This window comes from Hoplias malabaricus, chromosome X1 (assembly GCF_029633855.1).
Source record: "Hoplias malabaricus isolate fHopMal1 chromosome X1, fHopMal1.hap1, whole genome shotgun sequence".
Classification (NCBI taxonomy): domain Eukaryota; kingdom Metazoa; phylum Chordata; class Actinopteri; order Characiformes; family Erythrinidae; genus Hoplias; species Hoplias malabaricus.
This window is the reverse complement of record NC_089818.1, coordinates 3,697,910-3,722,697: the sequence shown is the minus strand read 5'-3', so window position 1 is coordinate 3,722,697 and position 24,788 is coordinate 3,697,910. Positions and strand designations below refer to the sequence as shown.

Sequence of the window (24,788 nt, the reverse complement as noted above, 5' to 3'; positions counted from 1 at the left end):
GCAACAACAACAAAACAACAGCAACAACAAACACAAAAATAACAACAGCAACAAAAATAACACCAACAGCAACAACAACAACAAAAACAATCCAATACTACTACTACTAATAATAATAATACACTCATTCTAATTTATTACATTGTGTTCCCCAAAATAAGATAAATATTTTTATAATATATTATTCAATAATAAAACTAATAATGTGTGTTGCTGTTGTGGAGGTGATTACAAATAACGAAAGCAAAATTATACCCAAATGATTCTCAATAATAATAATAATATCAATACTTTATAGTAATAGTAGTAGTAATAAAAGAAGAACAAGTAGAATCACACATGTACTATATATATATATATACACACACCTATCCAATTTAGTTATAAATTATTCTTGAAGCCCCCTCCCCACCCTCTTTTCAGTAACGCTGTGGAGCTGGTGGGCGTGCCGTGAGGCCCCGCCCCCTCCTGCAGGTGCGCTACGCTGCTGCGTTCTGATTGGTCAACGTTGTGTCCCAGCTCCTAGTGGCACGCGCTCTCGTGTCTGCGCGTGTATAAGAGTCGTGTGTGTGTCTGTGTGTGTGTGAGAGTGTGTTTAATGTGTGTGAGAAGAACTTGGAAAGTGGGGTGCGCGCGCAGAATTAAAGAGCTGGAATTTGTGCGTGTGCGCGCTCCTGTTTTTTTTCGTTGTATCCGTTTGTCCGATTGTTTATTTATTGTTGGAAGCGATGGACACGGTGCTGGACTCCTTCTCGTGCCTGGACTCCTTCTCCTCCCCTTATTTCGACGAGGACGACGAGGACCTGTTCGCGTGCAGAAGCGGCGCGGACGACTTCCTGGACGATGACGTAGACTTCTTCGCCGCTCAGCTGCAGGACTGCTGCGACGGCGCGGCCTTCTCCTTCTCCTCTTCGTCGTCGTCGTCGTCCTCGTCCTCGTCCTCCTCGTGCGTGAAGCGCAGGAGGCGTGCGCGCTCCGAGATGGAGGCGCAGCAGCTGCGGCAGGCGGCGAACGTGCGCGAGCGGCGGCGCATGCAGTGCATCAACGCCGCGTTCGCGGGTCTGCGCGCGCACATCCCGACGCTGCCCTACGAGAAGCGGCTCTCCAAAGCGGACACGCTGCGCCTCGCCATCGGCTACATCAACTTCCTCTCGGAGCTCGTGCACTCGGACGCGCCCATCCGCAGCGCGAGCAGCGACGCGCTCATCCCACCCAAAAAGATCATCATCTGCCACCGAGTCACCAGTGAGTCCACGTCATTATATACGTCAAATAATAACAACAATAATCAAAATAATTAACATAAATAAATAATAGAAATATGAATGTTGTTACCCTGTTATTACGATGATAATATAATTAATAGCAAATGACCAAACACTTTCAAATTGTCACATACAATCGTCTTTGTTGTTGTTGTTGTTGTTTACACTGTTATTAACAGCTGACTGCTGTTTTACAGGACCTCCGTCTCCTAATGACCCGGACTATGGCCTGCCCCCTCTGGCGGGTCACTCTCTCTCCTGGACCGACGAGAAGCAGCTAAAAGAGCAGAACATCATCCGCACAGCGAAGGTGTGGACCCCTGAAGACCCTCGCAGACTGCATCATAAATCCTCCATCAACAACATCGAGAACATTGAGCCCCCCTTCAGCTTCGTTTCATAAACAACGCCCCCCTCCCACTTCTCTATCCACGCACACATTTACATAAGCACTCGGTCTCTGCGCTTCTCTTCAGAGACAAACAAACTGTGTTCTACCGCTGCGTGGAAACCTCCACGCGCTCTAACTCCTGTAATGATGTAAATATTGTTGTAAATATTTATTACTGTTGTTTCAGTTCCAGTCCGGAACGAGCTTAATAGAGCCTCTGGCAATCAGCTGTAGTATTTAATTGTGTTTTGAATGAGGTGATAATATATTTTTCTAATTTAACGTTGATTTGTGCGTCAGAGCGAAACGGAACCCTATTTTTTATAAAAATGAAAATGTACCGTGCATCAAATGGTGTATATTTATAACGGATGATGATCAATAAATTTTCGTATTGATTCATAAGTGCAGCCTTGGTGTGTGTGTGTGTTTATAACATGGTGTTTTTTCACCATTAAACCGTGGTTTATCACGTGCTAAAAATAAAAACTAAAGCGTACTGTAACAGACCGCTCATAAAATAAATGGTTCTTCGAGGGTTCTTCAGTAAAAATATAGTTCTATATAAAACCCTGAACACATGAAGAACTCTTTTTCACGATCAAATGGTTCTGTGCCTCATGAAGGGGGGGGGGTCTTCAGATTGGTTTTATTTAGTTTCGATATTCAGGGTTCTATTTAGAACCATTTTCTTTACTAAATAACCCTCAAAGAACCGTCATTTTTAAGTGTGATACATTAAGATTCTGCTGGTACTAAAAGAAGTTTAGGAGCTGAGTGGAATCTGGAAGGAGCACGTGATCATACTGCAATTAAGCATCATTAAGTTTTCACGTACGATAAAGTCAAAAAGAATGAGTACCGTGTAAATATACGCCATCATCGCTGTAAACGGAAATAGTTCACTGGTCTGATGACGACGTGAAGAATTTTTTAACTGCAATATTAACGTGCAATGTTAAATAATAATAATAATAATAATAATAATAATAATAATAATCTGTTGTAACGTTGTTATACCTGTTTTGAATATCCGTACACACGCGCATCAATACAATACTATTATGGCCTAACTGCTCGTGCCCAAATTCCGTTATGAATTATACGTTGATAGTAATAATATAATATTTCATTGTTTTTTGTTTTTGCTCGTCCCATCAATTCCACGCGCACCTTCGCTGTGCTATAACACTGTTATAACTGCGGTCACAAATAAGAAGGGAACACTCTGAATTTCACCACATGCACGCGACTAAACTTCCCCGCATCAAAGCAGTTGTTGCCGGCTGCACAGCCGCAGACGTGATGATGCATATTGCGCTGGACGTTTGGACCGGACCCACGCGCTCATTAGCAATGCAACAGCTGAAACCTGTCACGAGTTTGTGATGCGCGAGCTCCTGCTGGTGTAACGTGGAGAAATGGTGCGGAGCTGTGTGTTCTTCAGTCCTCACCCGGATGCTCGGACGGTGTAAACGGGGGTAAATGGGGGGCTCTAGCCCCCGGGGGCTGCATGGGCGCGAGGGTGCAGGTGCTCTGGGGCAGATTTTTCCCGTGTTACCCTTTCCTGCCGCTAGCTGTTACGTCAGCACGTGGGGTATTAAGGGTCGGACACAGGAGGCGCGGGGACTGGAACACTGCGAGGAACCAGGCGAGGAACCGGCCACTGACACGGTATTTACTTTATATCGTCTTTAATTACTTTAGACAAAAATATCCCTTTAATGCTGATATATATACGTCACAATGTCTAACACAGCCTTTACATTTTATAATAATACCATAGGCACAATGACTCTCTACCTTTATAATAATAATAATAATAATAATAATAATAATAATAATAATAATATCAGTGTTATTATTATTATTATTATTATTATTATTATTATTAAAGTTGTTTATGCAGTCTAATTATGACCATATAGTTAGGATGCCCATAAAATAATATTGATATATTCTTTATTGATCTAAGTTGCTCTGTTACATAATTTTGCCTTTTCTCAATATTCATCAATAGAATATTTAATCAAAACCAGCTCCCAGCTCCTGAAGTGTGTGGGTTACTGTTAAAGGGATTAGTTTGGAATGGGGTGTAGTTGGTGTAGGATTCTGCAGGAATTGGGTTCATCTGAAATGGGTTTTAGTTGAGTTTAGTTTGGAATGGGACTGAGTAGAAATATGATTTAGTTTGCTCGGGGTTTAGTTGGAATGGGGGTTGCTTTGAATAGGGTTTAGTTGAAATGGACTTTTGTTCGTATGGTATTTAGCTGAAACAGGGTTTAGTTGAAGTGGAAATTTAAGGTGATCGCACTGATCCAGACTTTATCCGCATTAGCGCCTCATTAGTTAAAGCCGTGTAATCTCATTAAACTCATTAGAAAGTCAAACAGAACTGAACTGAGAGAGAGAGAGAGAGAGAGAGAGAGAGAGAGAGACTGGGAGGTTGATTAGACAAAGAGTAAGTTTATACATTTTTTAGAGTTATACGTTTGTTTCTTGGGGTCGCTTCAAATATTTCCCAAATTATTGTTAAATATTAAAATACAAAAAAAATATTAAATAATACAATAATTTAGTTTAAAAATGAATAGATAAATCACGTATTATAATAGCATTGAAAAATACACTATTATTATTATTATTATTATTATTATTATTATTATTATTGCTGTTGTTGTTGTTTATAAACATTATCTTCATTGTTTTATTTTTTTATTAGTCATCTCTTGCCCATGTGGGGGATATTCAACAAGCCGGGCTTTAAAGTTTAGCCTGATAACTTAAGCCCAAAGTTGCGGACTGTGCAACAGGCATGTCCCTCATCTCTTTTCCTATTGGACAGGCCTTACTTTGGGCATTAATTATTAATTATCTGACTAATCAGGACTCTACCCGCCCCTCCTTATTATTTATTATTATCATGCTCGTACTCATCATCATCATCATCACCTCCTGCTTCTCATTCATCCTTCTTTTCTCCATCGTCTGAACTGTGCAGGTGTCTAACATCTGCTTAAAGAACAGCAGCAGCAGCAGAGACCAAACATACACAGGTTTAACAACGTGTATAAAAGTCACGTTTACTTCTCCACAAGGAGTTAACAAGTCGTCAGATTTTCTTCCTTCATCATCATCATCCTCACCCTCCTCAATAAGGAGCTGCTTATTAAAATCCACCATCTACTTTTTGTCTTTCATCATCTTCACCTTCATCATCACCACCACCTCACCCTTCTCCAACCTGAGCTGTTACTTAGCAACAATCATCAGGTCCTTCCTCATCCTCCCCGCCCCTCTCCAGACTCTCAGCCCTGAGTACCGAGTGTTTACTGTGAACTGCGCCTAGTGTCATTCTCAGCAGCTTCAAACCTGTTGCGTTCAAAACCCTCAGAGCGCCGCGTCCCTGCGCGAGGAAGGCGCCACCAGCTGCCCCCCAAATCCAGCCCCAAATCCCCCTCTTTAGCCCCCTCTCCAGCGAGAGGGGATTAATGCCCTCTGATCCCCGTAATGATAACATCATCGTAATTATAAGGCGGGAATTATTAACACAAGGGGCTTGGATAGCAGTGGAGCAACAGGTGTTTGAATTTGGTCCATATAGGGGTAATAAAAAAAGGCGAGGGGGTGGGGGGTGGTGGGGGGTGTCCAGGAGGGTCCCATCATTGGCAAATTTGCCTTATTTTTCCTCCATGAAGCCTCTAACAATTACAGTGATATCTTTATAGCCGGTGTCCTCGGGGGTAACATATCCATCCTCGTCCGGCCTGAGATGCACCTGGTAGTTGAAACTTCTTTTTTTCCCTTTCTCTTTCTTTCTTTTTCTTTCTTTCTTCTGTGTGTGTGTGTGTGTGTGTCCAGGGTCTGGCCAGCAGCTGCTTAAAAACAAGCAAAAGCAAAAGAGAGAAAGAGGCCCTTACAACGTCTCCAAGACGTGTTGGCACCGTTTGCCCCCCTAATGCACCACCCCAAGCTTTGTCCGCGCACAATATGGGGAAACCGTAAAGCACGACGTGTGCACGTGATGCCATGATGAAGAGCACGGAGCAGAAAGAGCAGGGGGAAAAAAACCCTATCAAACAGTAGCCAACTGGGACTAACAGTGGTTAAGAGTGCAGCAGCGTGAGCGGGGGGTTTTAACGCCTCCAAACGCGCGGCCACGTCTCAGCTCAGGGCCCCGTGCAGAGGATGCCCACCCTGCTTTCTTCCTTCTGTGGGTCCTTCACTTCGAGAGACGGAAAACAGACGGAAGCTGTGCAAAAGTGCTGCTGCTACTTCTGCACCGTCCTTCCTTCCATTGTCCCCCGAGGAGACCCTTAAGAAATCATTACGCGGCGTAAAGCGCGCGCATATGTTTGCCGCGTCCATATTTTGATCAAGCAGATGCTACGATTGAAAAGGTGACAATAAAACGCATGCCCAAAGTCGGAGGCATGTCCTCTCCAGTCTGAAAGGACACTCACGAGAACGAGGAGAGAGAAGGAGGAGAGGACAGAGAGAGAGAGAGAGGGCGGGGGAGAAAAAAAGGGACCTCCGCATTTCCCAGCAATAAACAGACTTCAACCTGCTCCATTTCAGCCTTTGTGCGGGGGGCTTTTGCTTGAATAATTAAGGTTAATAAAGAATAGGTCGGTGCGCGCTGAATGCCACGGAGCACAGGTGCGGGGTGACGGCGCTGAATGATGGGGCCTGATTTTTGCCAAGCTCGAGGGCCCTTCTCGCGCAAAAGGGTACAAAAAAACGTGGCCAAAAAAAACCCCCTCGCAGCATCACCGTTCAAGGCCGAGACAAAAGGCTCGCGGGGGGATGAAAAGCGCGCGCCGTGCGTCGTGGTGGCAAAGCAAGACGAGTGGAGAAAGGGGAGGGGCTCGCGTGAAAGGAGCCGGGAGCGCGCAAGCGAGCTGGGGGCGCAAAGAGGGCTCCGTGCGCAACGAGCTCAGTAAATAAAGGGCACCTTTCCAACTTTTAAAAGACCTCGCTTTTTCTCTCTCTCAGACACACACACGGTCTCTGTCTCTCTCCCCTTTATCTTTTCCAAGGGCTTTTCCCATTAAGCATATGGGGGCTAGGGCACCAGCTTTTGTGCGCGCGGCAAAAAGCCCTCCTGGGAGCGACCGGTGGCGCAGCTCCTCAGCCCCAATGGCACGGGAGCGCACAAAGGCGCGCGGATCTACAATGTTTCAAACAAAAATGGGGGGAACAAATGCAGAGGGGAGACCCCAGACTATGTTTGGACAGCGCTATTTTACTCCAAGTGATTCATTTACGTCCAATAAAGCACTTGGTGCAATGTGGCGAGAGAGTTATGACCGAGACTTTTACGCACGAGGCTGGCCGGGGAACCAGGGGCTTAGGGAGCTTTGCGCGCGCCCCACTTGAACCCATAAGCCCTGGGAAGCAGCATTAAAGTCCTACTTCATTCACTCTCGCGCTTAAGCTTGTGTTTCCCCTCGTGTTTCGGCTGATGCGTGCTTTAAAAGGCGGCCATTTACGCCTACAGCGCTGCGCTGCGGGGCTCCTTGGCACAAAGCGTTGGTGAGGCCCGGAGTTCACGCGCTTACTGAGGGAATGAAGACCCTCCAGCACTGAGCTGTGGCTTAAATCACTCATTAAAACAGTGAGCTGTGGTGTTCACACTGGTGGGCAAGTGGACTATACACAATATAACACTGGTGCAGTCATACACACCAATCACTGTCCATTCTCTCAGCTCTGACAGTAAAAGGAGCTTGTTGTAGTTTTACAAACTGTAAAGGTGTTGTCCCTCTGTTGTTCTGCATACTGTTTTAGCCCCCTTTCACCCTGCTCTTCAATGCTCAGACCATCAAGGGGGTGGTGTAATTTGGTGTCATTTCCCAGCACTGCAGTGACACTGTTCGTGTGTGTTGTGCTTGTGTGAGTGGATCAGACACAGCAGTACTACTCGAGTTTTTAAAAATTGTGTCCACTCACCAATGAGACTGGTTCTCCTTGTAGATGTAAAGTCAGAGACAGTAGCTCCTCTAGTCCTTCATCAGGGGACAGGATACAGGACGCTGGACACAGGATGCTGTCGCCTGGAATTGTTTGGTTGGTGGACTATCGCCAGTTCAGCATTGACACTGAGATGTTAAAAAATGCCAGCAGTACTCTGGGCACTGGGGACAGCCGTGACCTGGTGGTTAGGGATAGGGAGCTTCGTTCCCCAGAGGCTGCAGGTCATGACTGAAGTGCCCTTGAGGAAGGCTCCTAAGCCCCAGGTGCTCCCCAGGTGCCGTGGCTAGGGCTGTACACCCCTCAGGGTATGTGTGCTCACTGCCCCCTAGTGTTCACTAGTGTGTGTGTAAATGTGTGTTTCTCTGCACGGATTGGGTTAAATACTGAGAACAAATTCCTCTGTGTGCAGCACTGTGGCCAATGAAGTGATTCTAATTCTAACTCTATTTCACTGCGGTGGTCAGTCTGCTGATCAGAGAGTGTTATTTATCTGATTAGGACAGTTTTCGGTGAGACGGCAGGTCTTGCGTGGTTGTTAGGAGTCCTGATTTGCCTACGCTTGTACTGTAAGTGCTGTTTTTCTGATGGGGAAAGTTGGATGTCTTGGAATCACTGCTTTAATCACATGCAGTTTTCATAGTTTGTGTTTGAGGAAAGCATTGGACTTTACAACTTACCACAATTAGTTTCACATTCTTAATCAAATGGGAGTTTCAATTTCATTCTGTGGATTCCACAGCTGGCCGCTTTCAGAGCTTTGCCATTTTATTTAAAGCAACATTAGGTAAGATTTTTTTTGGGGGGGAGGGGCAGTTTACTACCCTCCTCCAAAAGTTACATAGTGCGGTTGCTGCAGTGCTGAGCTCAGAATTGCAATGACAGAGTCTCTATTCCCCCTACTGCATATCAGTGGAGCATCACAATGATTTTGAAGCTGTAACTTTGAGGTAAAAATACTACTCGGTGTTACTTTAAGGCTCAAAAACAGAAGGGCTGTTTCCTATGCTGATAGATCTGGGAAGTACCACTTCACTGCTCATTTCTGAGACTCCTCCCTACTGATTAATAAGTAAGCCAATTCCATTCTATTAACAGCTCGTGCAGTCCAGCATTGGTGCATAATATGGCTATAAAGTGCTAAGAAAACATGCTTTAAAGGGGGTCCATTGTGTGTAGTAATAACAGAAGGAGGGAGGCAGCTGGCCTTGCCTGGCCATGGACACTTCTCCAAAAACAGTGACACTGACCTTATCCAAAGGAGGCTTTCACTCAAAGACGTCTTGCTATGATCTTTGTTGGCCACTGAAAAGGCCCGAACACTGGGTTTAATATGAGAGGCATTGGGGGCAGCTTTTGCACGCCTGCTATGAGTTACTGCTGCTTTCTGAGGGTCCGCGTGGGGGGCTTTAAGACCCCAACTGCCACCTCACACTAAAGCCTGTGCACACAGCTTTTATTAATGCGTTTCCACTGGCAGCAAAATATACACATCACTGTCATATCTGCGTTAAAATGGCTGTGCCACTAATTGTTCAATATTTCTGCATAAGGAAGTGGTTAAGATGTAAACAGTCCTTCAGGGAGGTTTGATGGGAAGTGTTTTCAGAACTGTTCACGGACCACTGATGGGAACCCGGCGTCTGAATGCAATGTCATTAAAGGTTTAAGAGCAATATTGGGGAATATATAATTAATAATTGTAATTCCCATTACGATCACAAACACAGTGCAGACGTCTGATGAGTTTTTCTATATGGCTCTGTTCCACATGAAAACACTCGAAATGGCGTCCACACCTCGGCAAATAAATTCTGGAAAAGAGCTGGGATTCTCCTTTATAAACACTGCATCTTAAAACATTAAATTCATTAAATAAAAGCTCTGCACTTACCCCCGATGCAGTCAAATCTCTCTCAAACTACATCCGAGGTTTAATAAAGTTCTCAGTAGACACGGTGCTGCTGTAACAAACCACCTTGGGGCCTCAATGCTGCGGGCAATCTCTCACACAGCATACTCCTGGAGTCGGTGTTCTGATCTAAAATCAGTTTGTGACTGTGATCATCATAAACCTGGAGGAATCTGACCTGGGATCAGCTGAACTGGCGTCTGAAACTGCAGTTCACATTAACAGCCCACAGTGAGTCATACTGCATCCTGTAACACATCCACTAGTCCGTGAGTGCTTTAATAAAACCTGGAGGGTTAAGAGAAGGCTATTTGGGTGACTACTGATTCCCAGTGTTTGTTAGCAACATTAGCTTAGCTAATTAGCATTAGCATTAGCTTTGGTTCAAAATAAATAAAGCAAAATAGATGACTCCAAACATGGCTTGACTGACTCACTGAATCCGCGCTAATAAAAAAATATATATTTATTTATTTAATTAATGTATTTTTATATTTTTTAATAAATCTATCCTGTTAATTAAGACACAACTGTATTGAGTTGTAGACATATAGGGAAAATGAAGCCTGTTTAAACTGAACCACAAACAATAAAACAAGGGAATACAGTGACTTGTGGGTTATTAGCAGAGTTAATTTAAATTCACTTATGCATGATTAATTAATTTGCACGATTCCTTCAAACAGTTAATGAACTGATTAATTAAACACTGGGGGTTAACTGTGTGTTCAGACTGGGCCCATATCCAACATTTGTGCTACTCCAATTTAACACGGAATATCTTACATTCTCCATACAGCACAATGATCATTCATTAAAGTTGACAGTTGGGACAAGATATATATTCACCTCCAGGTTTTAGTTTCCATCATTTAAGCTACATTTAAGATTCACAAAATGGGGGTGGGGGGGGAGCTACTATTACCATCTGCTATTGGGTGTGTTTTTGGGTGTTGTGGATAACACTTCCATTAATGCCTTATTTTTTAAGTTTTTTATTAACTGCCTCCAGGTTATTAGTTGGCGCCAAAATCTTTGTAGTAGTTGGACTGCACATATGCTCAGGTTGTGGTTATGTGGGCTCTTGTGGCTACATTTGGGATGAGTACTCATCATGTGTCATATGAAAATGTGCTGTAGTATTTGAGAACAGTCTGTTTGCGTTGTTTGGATCAATCTGTGTGGGTGGTTAAGTATTTATTTTTAGTCTTGCAGTGATCGGGTTTCTCACCTGAGTTTAAAGTCCATTTAACTGGCCTTTTCTGAGTTTAAAGTCCATTTAACTGGGATTTTCTGGGGGTTTTCTGAGTTTAAAGTCCTTTAAACTGGGTTTTTCTAAGTTTAAAGTCCATTTAACTGGGATTTTCTGGGGATTTTCTGAATTTAAAGTCAATTTAACTGGGATTTTCTGGGGATTTTCTGAGTTTAAAATCAATTTAACTGGGCTTTTCTGAGTTTAAAGTCCATTTAACTGAGTTTTTCTGAGTTTAAAGTCCATTTAACTGGGTTTTTCTGAGTTTAAAGTCCATTTAACTGGGATTTTCTGGGGGTTTTCTGAGTTTAAAGTCCTTTAAACTGGGTTTTTCTAAGTTTAAAGTCCATTTAACTGGGCTTTTCTGAATTTAAAGTCCATTTAACTGGGATTTTCTGGGGATTTTCTGAGTTTAAAGTCAATTTAACTGGGATTTTCTGAGTTTAAAGTCAATTTAACTGGGCTTTTCTGAGTTTAAAGTCCATTTAACTGGGGTTTTCTGAGTTTAAGTCCATTTAACTGAGTTTTTCTGAGTTTAAAGTCCATTTAACTGAGGTTTTCTGAGTTTAAAGTCCATTTAAATGAGTTTTTCTGAGTTTAAAGTCCATTTAACTGGGGTTTTCTGCTGTCTTAAAGTTAAACTGAAATGGAAATCGTGTTAATTCAGATTAAGTAGATTTCATTGTGGCATATCATTAAAAAATATAACACTTTGGCTTCTTCCTAATCTTTTAATCTTCTGATGTGTGATGACATACATTGAAATCTACTATTAACCAATGATATTACATTATATGTTCTCAAACATCGAGAACTGTCTGTGAGGAGTGTGGTGTGTTCTCCCAGTGTGTGTGTTGTTGTCCCCCCCGAGTGCTTCGGTTTCTTCTCACAATACAAAAACACATTTATAGGTGGATTGGCCATGCAACAGTGTCCATAAGTGATTGACTGTGTGTGATGCCCTTTGCAATTATCAGACATTATTTTTGTCATTCCATTTTCTAAATTATTTATAATTATACGTCACTTATTAGAAAAGTCCATGTGCGTCACTCCAGATAATTTTTTTCTGCGCAGATTGATCACTTCATTTACCTCGAAAAAATAAAGCCAAAAGAAATGTGATAAATTAGAAGTATGCTAATGTGTGTGTGTGTGTGTGGGGGGGGGGGGGGGTGAATGAGGCCCTGCTCGCACCCCTCCTGTGCTGCAATGCAAAACCATTTCGATACAATATGTTCTCGCGATGGCTCTCGTGTGTTTCTCTCGGACGCGACGTCTCTACGCGCTTTTGTTCTGCAGAATGGACTTTGAGAAGAGTCTTGGTGTCTCTCTCTCTCTCACTTTGTCTCTCTCTCTCTCTCGTTGCTAGGGCTCTACAGTTTTCCAAAGCATGCGTCATTTTTCACCGAGGCTCGTTTTCATATTCACAAAGAGAGCGCGAGTGTATGAAACAGGCCGTTTACTTGTTCATTGACATGAACTTCACTGCTGCCCCACTGCTCCTTTTCCTCTCTCAAGCGTTTCCCAGCGTGGGACGAAGATTTGCAACACAAATGCAGCTGTACATCCAGCCACACAGAGCGCGCGCGAGGGAGGGAGGGAGGAAAAACAGAAAGAGAGAGAGGGAGAGGGAGAGACCAGGTTTCTGTTTCATTTAAAGTTTTTACATCATTAATAAAATAAGTCTGAGGCGCCCAGCTTTCTTTTAACATTAAAAGCAGCAAATATGAACATTTTTAGAGACTGATTTTACATCAGTTTGATGCAATTCACTCTTTAGATCTCTGTAGATTTGAATAGATTTCATAAAACCACTGCTGCACCTTTAAAGGGACATTTACACTGTTTGTACATTTAGTGAACAATAATAAATATGTACAGTTTTTTTGTTTATCCTGACAGTCCCGTCACCGGAGGAAACCCCTGCAGGCATGGAGAGAACACATCAACACATCAACACCACACAGATACCAGAGGCCAATGGGACCCCAGAACCATGCCACGCTGCATTTCCCATAAAACTACAGTATGGTAAAAATGTACCTTTAAGGATACCACCACATAGAAAAAAAATTAAGCAAATTCAAAGTGTTTTTTTTTAAAGGTCATTTGCATATTTCCAGTGACATAATCTGAGTAACATGTATTCATTCTCAAATTTTATATCTGGATATAGATTTAATTCACTGCAACACTTTAATTTAAAAACGTAACAAATTAAGGAAATATACACAAACAAAACTAAACAAACGTTTGCATACAACTTTAACCAGCATTTCTCGCTAATGTTTCGCTAATGTAAGACTGCTGAAACAGCTGTAATAGGACCAGAACTGTTCTACACCAATAGCAACCTACTACAATTACGCCATCATCATGTGCCCTTTTCTAGACTGCAACAGCACAAGCACTACTCCAGCTTCCTAAAGTATTTATTACAGTAGTCCTATTTTTTAGCCCTGGAAACCCAGGCATTGTGTAACCTCTCAAGAATCGGTCCTCATTGTCCCCACAGCTTTGAATGTAATGTCTACAACGAAAAAGGCAGCACTGAAGACTGAAGGCTGCTAAAAGAGCGGCTCAGCGCGAGCTGACCATAAGTTTGCTGTGATTGGCTGAAATGGCCTTGGGCCAGCGCCGGGAACGCTTCCAGCCTTGACTCCCATTAACCCTCTATGGTGAAACTCTGCTGGAATCCAGCACACCAGCCATCGCCATTTATCCCCAGACTAATGAAACTAATTAATTTCTGGAGTCCTACAAGAAAATTCTCGTTTTCTCGCGTTGTTTTACAACAGTGAGGCTGGAGCGTGAGCCCTCCTGAAAGAGGGAACGTGTGTGTTTAGTAGACTTACCCCCTTCTGTGAGCGTTTAAGGTTTGACTAAATTAAAATCAGACCTGACTTTGTGTGTGGGGGGGGGGGGGGGGTGAAAAAGAATCTAAGGCGTCGCTATTCCTCGATTAAAAAATCATCAAAGTGCACATTCTTGGTCAACTCTCTCTGTCTTTGCTTTTACATTTAGAATCATTTATAAAGGTCCTACATTTTAGACATTTTCCTCTCAATAGTTAGGTGTTTAAAACGTTTAGAATTTCTACATTTCTTCTACATTTATTGGGAGAAATGCTTCCCATTTTTCAAAAAAATAGTTGGAAAGCTGCAGTTATATTTTTCCAAACCTGAAAAGTTCAGTCTTAGAATTTGTTTGCATTTTCTGCTCCTCGTGACCTGATTTCTGTTGTTACTTTTCAAAAAAGACAATTCAAAGTCCATTTTTAATTTTTAGTTTTTTGTCGAAAAATTTAGTCTGGATGTTATTTCTTTATCAAATTAAGATCCACAGCGTAATTAAAGGTGTAAACTCATAGTAGTCGACTCAGTAAAAGCAGTGAAGAGCGATGTGTTGACTTTGATGCCAGTTAGTAGAGGATTACAAGGAATTAATCACAAAAAAACAGCCTAATCACATAATCCCAGAGAGAAAGGGCCATGGCTTAGTGATCGGAGCTTGCCATAACCCAATAAACATCCATCTGAAATGACACTGGCTTAAAAGGAGGAATTGATAATTGATTCTAGGCTTGTCTCTGATGGAAGCGGCATTTAGAGTACAGCACCACAGGGGTTTGCAACTGAGGGACAACTCTCACACACACACACACACACACACACACACACACACACCTACATCACCATCATTCATACAAATGTGTTAATGCTGACTAGTTACTTAAATTATTGTTATTACACTTCATTCCAAGCTTTTTGGATCATTTCTACTGGCCTGTTCATAGTGAGATATTCATTTTCCCACAGTGTAAAAGCAAGATGGCATTTGTAGACGATGAAAAAATAAAAGAAAAATGACAGATTGTTCTGATAACTATGTTTTCCCTGTATTTAACGTTAATATTCTCTATATTTAATCGTTTTGAAATGTAACTAAATCTCCAAACCTCCACTGCTAATACCTGAATGCTGCTTGTGATGATGTTAATAACTCGTGTGATGACTCTTCGACAAAGCAAACGTATCTTACACATTTAAAGAGGATTATCCCCCTCACTGCTGTGAAGCATACAGAAGCTCGAACGGATCAGCGTGTATTGTTCTGCTTCTCTGCCATTCACCTCCCGTCCAAAGCCTCGCATTCCGCCGGGTTTTGTGCGGCATAAAGCATGTGGAAAGCTGAAGGACATTCTTGGACGGCTCGATGCGTTGGCCACAGAACACATCCAGTTCCTCGTGTGGATTACAGCCATTCAGCCCAGAGTCAATTAAAGCCAGTTAAAGTCACCACAGGCTTTGTTTACACATTATGGGAGCTCTGTGAAGAGGGAGGGAAAAAAAAAAAAAAATCTAATGAATACCATTCGAAGGATTATTTAAGACGTGTGTCTGAGCAGGTTTAAAAAGCCTGCTGTGGAGATTTATGTAGAAAATGTGGCATAACTGAGCTTGTTTTTAAAAATAAAATACTTGGAATTGTGAATAAAATATTTGAATTAATTTTCATTTTGGAAAAACAGTCATTTGTAAGGAGCAGGAAATTAAAAATAGACATGTTAAATAATAATAAACCCAAGTAATATGTGATGCATTGAATTTGCGTGATTCAAACCTTTTTTTACATAAATAATAAAAGTTTAATTATAAAATTCTAAACTGTCTGGATTTATTTCATTTTAATCACGTAGAAATCATTTATCTTTAGCATATTCAACGATTGCCCAATGTCCGTACAATGATAATTCAATTTTTTGTGCAGATTGTTGGAGAAAATGATATGCTTTATACTTGAAGTGTTGTATACGATGGAGACGGCCTGTTTGGAGGTGGAGGGGGTGGCAACATCTCGGTGGATTCTTCATCACTGTCCTCTTCACACAGTAACTGGCCTTCTGCAGGTATACAAACAAAGTCCATAATAAAGTTACAAGTTGGAACATGTAAAATGTAACACACAAAACCCTTGGAGTACACCAGTAAATAAAAATAAAGCCTGTAAACCCACATAAAGTTGGAAAGAGTGTCATTGTAAACGTATGAAAGATAGGACCTATAAATTATGATGCAGGACGAGTGTGTTTTTAACCATCCCAAGTCATTTTTTTGTACCAATCAAATGAATGTGAGCACTGCCCATGGGAGGGGCGACATGACATTTTTCCCGGCGGAGAGTAAACAGGTCACGGACCCTCCATACACACCAAGGCGGTGGGAGGGAGAAGCTAAGCCCACCGTGTAACCGAATCAAACCAGTGGTTGCCCCTTTTCAGGCCGGTGGAATAGCCATAACAATACCATTCACAACACAGCAGCTAAGACATGCTCCATTCAGACCGACTGAGAGAATGGCTTTCATCCACTGCAACAGCTTTGTAGCCTTTGAGGGATGTAAAAAAAATCTTTATGATCCGAAAACCTTGTTTGTTTTCTCTGCTCTTTCACACTATCCCTACTTTTTAGCTGTGGCCTTGAAGACTGGAATTAACAGATAGAGTCTCGGTCTGGGACGAACTGGGTGGGGGGGGCCGAAAAGGACAAGTTTTGAGAGCAGAGGGGTTCGCTAGGGCCGGCACTGCCCTGGTGCTGACCTAGGCCTTTCAGGGTGCTTGAACACATCAGAATTGCCATTGTTGAGATTGATTAATTGAGTCTGATAAGTTACCATGAATGAAGATTGTTATAGAGTTTAATGTGGTGGGCCTGGGTTTGTAAATGCCCCTTTCACGTCGCTCTGTGGCCAAGCATATGGGCCAGACGTATTCATGGAGGAAAAAAAAAAAAAGAACAAAATTTATGGTTGTGTGTCCAAGCACTTTTTTCCCCTCTTCTTTTGATCATTTGCGCAGTGACTTTTGTAGCTTTTAGCACTGGTGCAATGAAGGCGAACACGCTGGTTAAAGTGTCAGTTAAATAGCAGGAGCACGGTCTGCTTCAAACATTTTACTGGCTTTGGTATGTTTTCGCGATGTGGTTTAAATGTTTTAATGCTGTGTAAACTAAGAAACGATTTTGTAAGTAATGCATTTATTGCTCAATACATCATCAGGCTATAGATTTCCATTCATTGCATTTGTGTGTTCAGTTAAAAAATACAAATTTGCTGCTAAATTCCTTCAAACTGCACATATAAAACCTCAAGTGAACAGCTAATGGCTCTTTTCCACTGCATTGTACTACTCTACTCCACTCAGCTTGGCTTTTTCGCTTTTACATCATGCAAATCTTGTACCTGGTACTTTTAACTGGGTAACGCAGACATCCAGCACAAACTTGCCCTTTGTGAAATCTCCAAGCTACAGCAGAGATCACATTGTTTTTATCCACTCAGGACTGCAGTTCGTAAAATTACAATGTGGTCTTTTGAAGAGATACAAATGATCCTCGGATTGGTGGCCGATGAAAGAATCCAGAAAGATGGATGGTGCGAAAGGGAATGATTAAAAATGGCATTGACCAGTCTTAACAGATTCTTAGCTACGCTGCATTTAGCTAAAAAACAAAAACAAGGAGCGAATACACAATGAAAAAACAATGCTTAACCTTACCCCTGCCATTACTGTGTATTAGAAAACAAATCAGGTTCCAAGTACCAAAAAGTGATTTAAGTATATGCAGTTGTACCACCATAAGTAAATCAGCTTAATATTCTCAAAGGAACAACCATTTTAAACTTTTTAAGCTTTATAACTTCAGAGGAACAGCTAAAGTAATCAGCATTATAACCACAGAGGAACAGCTGAGTTAACCAGCTTTATAGCCAGAGGAACAGCTATATTAACCAGCTTAATAACCACAGAGGAACAGTTAAATTAACCAGTTTTATAACCCCAGAGGAACAGCAAAATTAAGCAGCTTAATAACCACAGAGGAACCGCTAAATTAACCAGCTTAATAACCACAGAGGAACAGTTAAATAAACCAGCTTTATAACCACAGAGGAACAGCAAAATTAACCAGCTTTATAAGCACAGAGGAACCGCTAAATTAACCAGCTTTATAACCACAGAGGAACAGCTATATTAACCAGCTTTATAACCACAGAGGAACAGCTATATTAACCAGCTTTATAACCACAGAGGAACAGCTATATTAACCAGCTTAATAACCACAGAGGAACCGATAAATTAACCAGCTTAATAACCACAGAGGAACAGTTAAATTAACCAGCTTTATAACCACAGAGGAACAGCAAAATTAACCAGCTTTATAACCCCAGAGGAACAGCTATATTAACCAGCTTTATAACCACAGAGGAACTGCTAAATTAACCAGCTTTATAACCACAGAGGAACTGCTAAATTAACCAGCTTAATAACCACAGAGGAACCGCTAAATTAACCAGCTTTATAACCACAAAGGAACAGTTAAATTAACCAGCATTATAACCACAGAGGAACAGCAAAATTAACCAGCTTAATAACCCCAGAGGAACAGCTAAATTAACCAGCTTAATAACCACAGAGGAACCGCTAAATTAACCAGCTTAATAACCACAGAGGAACAGTTAAATTAACCAGCTTTATAACCACAGAGGAACAGCAAAATTAACCAGCTTAATAACCACAGAGGAACAGCTAAATTAATCAGCATTATAACCACAGAGGAACAGCTAAATTAATCAGCATTATAACCACAGAGGAACAGCTAAATTAACCAGCTTTATAACCACAGAGGAACAGCTATATTAACCAGCTTAATAACCACAGAGGAACCGCTAAATTAACCAGCTTTATAACCACAGAGGAACAGTTAAATTAACCAGCATTATAACCACAGAGGAACAGCTAAATTAACCAGCTTTATAACCACAGAGGAACAGCAAAATTAACCAGCTTAATAACCCCAGAGGAACAGCTAAATTAATCAGCTTTATAACCACAGAGGAACAGCTCAGTTAGTCTGTTTTAAAGCCTTAAACGAACAGCTCTTTTAACCAACCTTATAACCTCAAAGGAATTGCTCAGTTTCTAAACTGCAAACAATGAATGAATGAACTAGCCACATGTTAGCACTGAGAAAATGGCCTCACGCTAACTACCTTCCATTTGTTGTAAGTAGTGTTAGTGTGTGTTGGGTCGAGCTATTTCTTTAAACGCTCCTCCATCATTGAGTAATCTAAGAGAGGGTGGGCGAGCGCCACAAAGACAAAATCATTCAGGTCACTTCAGGTTAGAGTGACCGGCTGATTAAACATAATCCACTGTGTGACACTGGCGTTTGTCCACTCTGTCCGAACGTCAGGCCTTAAGCTTCTGTCTTATCTCCAGCTCCTCAATTACGAGGTGTCAGCGATGATGTATGGGCTGCGTTCCCATGGCTCAGTCAAGGGCTTGGCAAAGTGGTGTAAAGGGTCACTGGCCCAGCTCCCTCAGCTGCTGACCAGTGGCTATTCACCCCCACATCACACACTTTCACCCTTGTCCTCCGGCATGCTGCCTGTCAGCCGCTCTGATCCACTCCTGCGATTCACATTAGAGGCCCACCTCACAGGGGCACATATCTAAACACTAAAAAGATAACACTAAACAGTAAACATGCTTAAAAAATAAAGTCTGCTACAGGCATGCTAGAGATTTTTGGTACCGAAATAACTGAAGAAATCTGGAAAAGAATAATCTCACTGATATGGAACATTAGCAGCCTTCATAAAGTTGTTCATGACATGCTAATCATGCTAAATCTTCTCCACAGCATGTTTACACTATAAAACATATGAAGACTTCACACTTTCTATGCAGATAAATGCCTACCATTATTTTTTTCCTTATTAAACACAAGAGAGTGCATGTTCATTCGTTTAGTTTTATGAAATAACATGTATGTTTCCAATAAAGAAATGTGATTTGAGTTTTCTTCTGGATGAGTATGATTTTTTTTATGTCTTTATAAACTGCTGGTAACTGTTGTCAACAAATCCCCCCCTTACCTTTGAGAGCAACCATTATCAATATCTGATGGAGTCAAGTGCACAGACAGGAAGGACTCTTGTCTATTGTCTTTGATTATTAGTCAGCTCAAATCTGTAGACAGGACAGCGGTGTCATCTAGCAGATTAATTTGTTAGCTTCTGTGCATCAGTTCTTCCCGCCTGAGAGCTTCTGTATTGACAGATGGAATTAAGTTGTCAAGTTATCTCACCCAGTCCTGACTGCTAAGCTCATTAGCCCAAATCCCAATTATCAGAAAGTCAATAACAGGCAAAAGAGAGCTTAACGGGAGCTAAAGCAGGCCAATTTTTGACCCCAAATATTCAGTAGCTAATAGAGAGGGAGCTAATATCCGTGGCTTAAATCCTAAGCCTCATAAGGGAGCTTCTTAAGCAAACTGATATGGAGAAAGGTGCCACAGTGTCAGTGAGGTTAAGTACAGATACGGCTGTTAAAGGTGATGTTAACAATTTTAATAAAACACAATTTCATAAAATACAGGGAAGTTTTCCTTAGTTTACTAGCTCTGCGGTCTGTTTGTGCAATGGAAAAAGGTCCGGTGTTTGTATGCAGCCCTTGCTCTGTAAATAGGAAACAAATGACGCTTTTCCACTGGATGTTCCCTACTCTACTTGGGTATTTTGCTAATCCATTAGGCAAATCTGGTATCTACGAATGGAAATGGGTAAGATTTTAGTCTAAATGTGATGTGTGAACCTTACAGAACACAGATTGGCCAAAGAGACTTGTCAATTTTCACAGATTTGTCAGTGCTTAATCATTGTTGGTCCTTAAAGTCCCCACACTACACAGTCAACCCTGAATGAATCTTCACACACTTTCTGATAACACACACACAGAGACAACTCCGCTCCTCAAAACCTCGTGGGAATTTCTCCCGAAATGCTACATCCCGAGAGCCGGTGGGAGTTTCTCACACTAATTACAACTATGGAGCAACTAATTACTATTTCTCACAATAATTACAACTATGGAGCAAAAACAGGCAGCATTTTAAACAAGCTTTAACACATACATGACTCTGCACCTTCCTCCCTCATAATACTGCCTCAGTAACAGCACTCCGCTCATTTCAGGCACAGCCAGGATGTAAACAAACATGGTGGGTGGGGGTGAAATAATCCCAGCTCGAATCTCATTGGTTTATCATCTTTCAGGCCTGACATTAACTTGGCGTTTCACACCTGAGAATCGGCGTCCACTACAGGATTGTGAGTCGTAAATATTGAACACTTCATATTTACAATTCCAAATTGGGGTGGCCCCGACTGCACTGGGAGAAGATCAGAGGACTAAAGATTGGATTATAGACACCCCACACTACAGGATAATCTGGGAAGATAACCGTTTATAATCACCTAAAAATCGGGAGCCCCCTTGCGACGGTCGGGAAGACTGAATCGGCTCAATTATCCTGTAGTGTGGGCCAGGTTTAGGATGTATGGGATTTTCTTCAGCATTCTTTAATTAGGAAAAAATATAAGTGAAGTTGTTTCTTAACAAAAATACTTGGTTTAAATAAGGTTTATCTGGTAGAGATATGACTGGTGGCACTGACACTAACCTGCTGTGGAGAAAGTGTCTGGCAGGTGGATGTCCACTCTCTTCAGCTTAACTGTCTGCGTTTCTCTTGGACCTATAGAAGGCTACAGCGAGATAATTACACTCACTTACACCCAACATCATTTCAACCTTTGCCCCTACCACTTAGCCTTAGCCCTGGGGTGATAGAAAGAGGCATACTGAATGCCTTGAGAATCACTGGCAAGATGGCCGTGCAAGTGACTACAAATGTAAATATTGTATCTTTAAAAACTGTAATAACAATTGTTTTGTCTTTCAAAATATATGACCTTTAATAATAATAATAATAATAATAATAATAATATGGCCCTTACTTCATAACAAGCATAAAACTTTGCTAGAAGTACGCTGATGTCTCTGTAGATAGCTATTACATTTCTAGATCCACCTTAAATGTTGAAGCAATTACAATATAAAACCTGAGACTACTGCAAAATTTAATGTGGAACTGGAAGTTTCGAACACAAAGCTGCCAAATAACAAACTAAATTCAGCTACATATCACAGAAGAGTTAGGATTGGGGATAATATATGATGGTAGCATGCTTCTATAGAAATGATGCCCTAAACTTAACTAAAGCCCGGCAGTGATCCTCTGATATCACTGCAGACTGGCAGAGCTGCCTCTAGAGCACTGCTAGTAGCCTAGCCTAGCCATTTTTATTTGGGTTCTGATAAAGTTTTCAGGCTCTTGAAGGGTTGTGACATTTCGTAGGGGAAAAGTTTAACCACTACGTCATGTAATTCCAAGGGGGTAAGGTCACACTCGAAAACAAGGGGTAAGTGTAAAAATAAGAAATGGGATTAGACCCTAGGCCTAGCTGTACTCACTGAGCTGAATAATTGATATTTGAGCAGGCTCTCACCAGAGGAGTCTTAGTGGAGAAACTGGTCTTCTGTAAGCTAGATTCTTCTGGATTCCGGCAATGGTGTGAAAGAGGTGCATCCATCTACACATCCAAGAAAAATCAGAGATGACTCTGAGGTTGATACATTAGCTTTTGAAATATTTGGTCATATCAAGTTTGGACATCATTTAACTATGTTTTTAGGCTGAAGTCTGGTTAAACTTTCATGTCACGCTGAAACTGAGTTGAAATGACTATGGTGAAATACCATCAAGATCAGGACAGTATTTTATGGATAAGGTCTAATTCAGACAGGAATTCAGGCATCTATTTGGCATTGGCTAGAATTTCCATATGCTACAGACAAAAAACAATCTGACTGTGATTTTCAATCCAGTTAGTTTTTAACAGTCAAGACCTAGGTCTGAATTCTACACTTGGAGATATGGGTTGGGACAATGTCATGCAGAATAAATATTCTTGGGCTACATTCAGGTCTGGGTCAAACATTTCAGACCCAGTTGAATCCCTTGACATACGTTGGCTCGTTTGTGAGTTTATATTTGTTTAAGTGGGGACATGGAGTTGTACTTCTGCTCTGAAGCCAGAAGGTGATGAAGGATGTATTCCCTTCCACAGCACAATGCCGTGTGGAGTACAGGCCACCACATAAATAAGCCCCAAGCACAAACCTATGCATATTCATCAGCCATCAGCAATTGAGGCCCCCAGTCGAGAGGCCTAATAGCCATGCACCTGTTAAAGTCTGATCTGGGTTAACCTCTGATGTGTGTTTTTGTATGTAACAAGCTACAGGTGCAGTTTCCATTTGTAATGACAGTGCCCCTGGCCTCTTGGCAAGGTGTTAAATCAGTTGTCTGTAATGAGAAAGCATTTAAGTTGAAGTTGGAATGCAATTTCTCAGTTAGAGGTTGAAACAAAAGAACTGTACTTGGACAAAACATATTGCAACTAAAGTGACATCTAATAATATGCACAAGAAAAAAGCCTTCAGCTTTATTTCAGAGGAAAAGGAAGAAAGGTAGGTGCACAGCAGAAGAAGAAACTCACAGTGTAGCTGACTGGAGCTTGGTGAAGTACAGCTGCCTGACGCTGGAGGCTCTGTCGCAGGAACATTTCATCCTTGATGGCATGGAAGCTATAAAGTTAACGTAGTTTGGAATACCAAAACAGAACACTTAGACACAGCTGATAAACATTTACAGTTGGTGTAAATCATGTACCAGAATGAATGCTAAAAACTGTTTATACTTCTTTCTGAGAATTTCAAACTTCTTTTCCCATACTCGATTTGTCATTTCTACTTGCTCTTGTAACCTGGAATAAACACATCCAAATACATCCAAATTCAGCACAGTGTGCAACAAATCAACTGTATGAATCTTGTTCTTTGCAAAAAAGAGTCATTAAACCCAACAGTGTTCACCTGTCAATTTGCTCCTTGTGTGATCTCTCTGCTTTCCTCAGTTTCTCCAGCTCTTCTGCAAGCCCATTGTTATTCAAGTTCAACCCCTTGTCTTTTACAACTGGCTTAAAGAAGATGGGAACAAACAATCTAATCAAAGTCATTCGCTTATGAGTTTACAGGAGGTCCTCGGGTTACGTCAGTCCCGAGTTACGATGTTTCGTTGTTACGACACATCTCTCATTTACTGTATAAAGCCTTGTTTCGACTTAAGTGGTTCTGCGTCGTAAACGTCGTAACGTGAACTTCGTGTTTGGTGTGCGCGGCGGAAGAATACACGGTTACGCGGCTCGGGACCGAGGAGGATAGGTGTTAGGATACGATAAGTGCTTACAGTATGTTATTTACGTACAGTATTTACGTATGTTCCGACTTACACCGAAAATCTGTTTATGACGTGACGTAGGAACGGATCAACGTCATAAGTCGAGGGCCACCTGTATTTAATATCAGGGTCTTGTCTGATTCATCACACTGCCTTGACCATATGCCTTGTTTAGAACCATGTCACCAACTAAGGCCCTGACAACACAGGGATACGTTTATTTTTAAAAACGTCTGCATTTTGTCCTCCCGTCCACACCAAAAACGATGTTTTAGGTCACTGAAATGTAATTTCATGACTTGTGTATTACACTACATAGAGAGTTCGGTTTCTCTCACACTTCATGGTGTTTTGATGTCTCTCTTAGAGAGGTACTATGGCCCCCTACTAGACTGGCATAATAATGCAGCTGTTTTTATATTCGTCTGGATGGGGATATTTTCAAAAACGGAGTGAGGAAAATCTCTGTTTTTAAAAATAAATGGATCATTGTGGATGGAGCCTAAAGCTAATAATAAATCCTAATAAAGATGGTAGCATGGCCTCATCAGAACATTGTTAATCAGCATTGTATAATTGTCCCCTGAAGCATATATACCTCCACTGCAGCTTTTTTTGGGTTTAATATAGCCTCCTGAGCAAGCAGCTCTCTCTCTCTCTGCCTCACGTCCTCACGCCTCCTCTCGGCAGCTAGTCTCTGAATTACACCAGAAACACATCTGAAAAATCTACTTTAGGTGCATTTCTCAATAAAGAAATCCAAAAACTTGCACTCTCAAAATGTAGTCAT

The 24,788-nt window shown here is 41.6% G+C and overlaps 2 protein-coding genes across 5 annotated transcripts in view; one reads left to right on the top strand and one right to left on the bottom strand.

Annotated features, from left to right (window-relative positions):
* Nucleotides 1–728: 728 nt before the first annotated feature.
* On the top strand, nt 729–1,668 carry LOC136675371 (pancreas transcription factor 1 subunit alpha-like). The gene is made up of 2 exons (XM_066651873.1): nt 729–1,245; nt 1,463–1,668. Exons 1-2 carry the CDS (start codon nt 729–731, stop codon nt 1,666–1,668), a joined length of 723 nt encoding a protein of 240 aa, XP_066507970.1.
* Nucleotides 1,669–12,493: 10,825 nt separating this feature from the next.
* LOC136675830 (uncharacterized protein C10orf67, mitochondrial-like) overlaps nt 12,494–24,788 on the bottom strand; it is a 28,235-nt gene continuing 15,940 nt past the window's right edge. For 2 of the 4 annotated variants that reach the window (XM_066652599.1, XM_066652600.1), the window contains exons 10-16: nt 23,635–23,738; nt 23,460–23,525; nt 23,259–23,346; nt 22,206–22,289; nt 21,320–21,401; nt 15,596–15,699; nt 12,494–15,125 (exon numbers count right to left, since the gene is read on the bottom strand). In XM_066652599.1, the coding sequence (XP_066508696.1) occupies nt 15,108–15,125; nt 15,596–15,699; nt 21,320–21,401; nt 22,206–22,289; nt 23,259–23,346; nt 23,460–23,525; nt 23,635–23,738 (546 nt within the window). In that variant the 3' untranslated portion in view covers nt 12,494–15,107. Of the gene's footprint in view, nt 15,126–15,560; nt 15,700–21,113; nt 21,217–21,319; nt 21,402–22,205; nt 22,290–23,258; nt 23,347–23,459; nt 23,526–23,634; nt 23,739–24,596; nt 24,696–24,788 lie in introns of those variants that run through there. The other 2 variants (XM_066652598.1, XR_010796222.1) reach the window with 2 other exon arrangements.

Coding starts and splice junctions, on each gene's coding strand:
- LOC136675371 (XM_066651873.1), top strand. CDS start 729: ATGGACACGGTGCTGGACTCCTTCTCGTGCCTGGACTCCTTCTCCTCC. Junction 1,246..1,462: donor CATCTGCCACCGAGTCACCA/GTGAGTCCACGT, acceptor GCTGTTTTACAG/GACCTCCGTCTCCTAATGAC.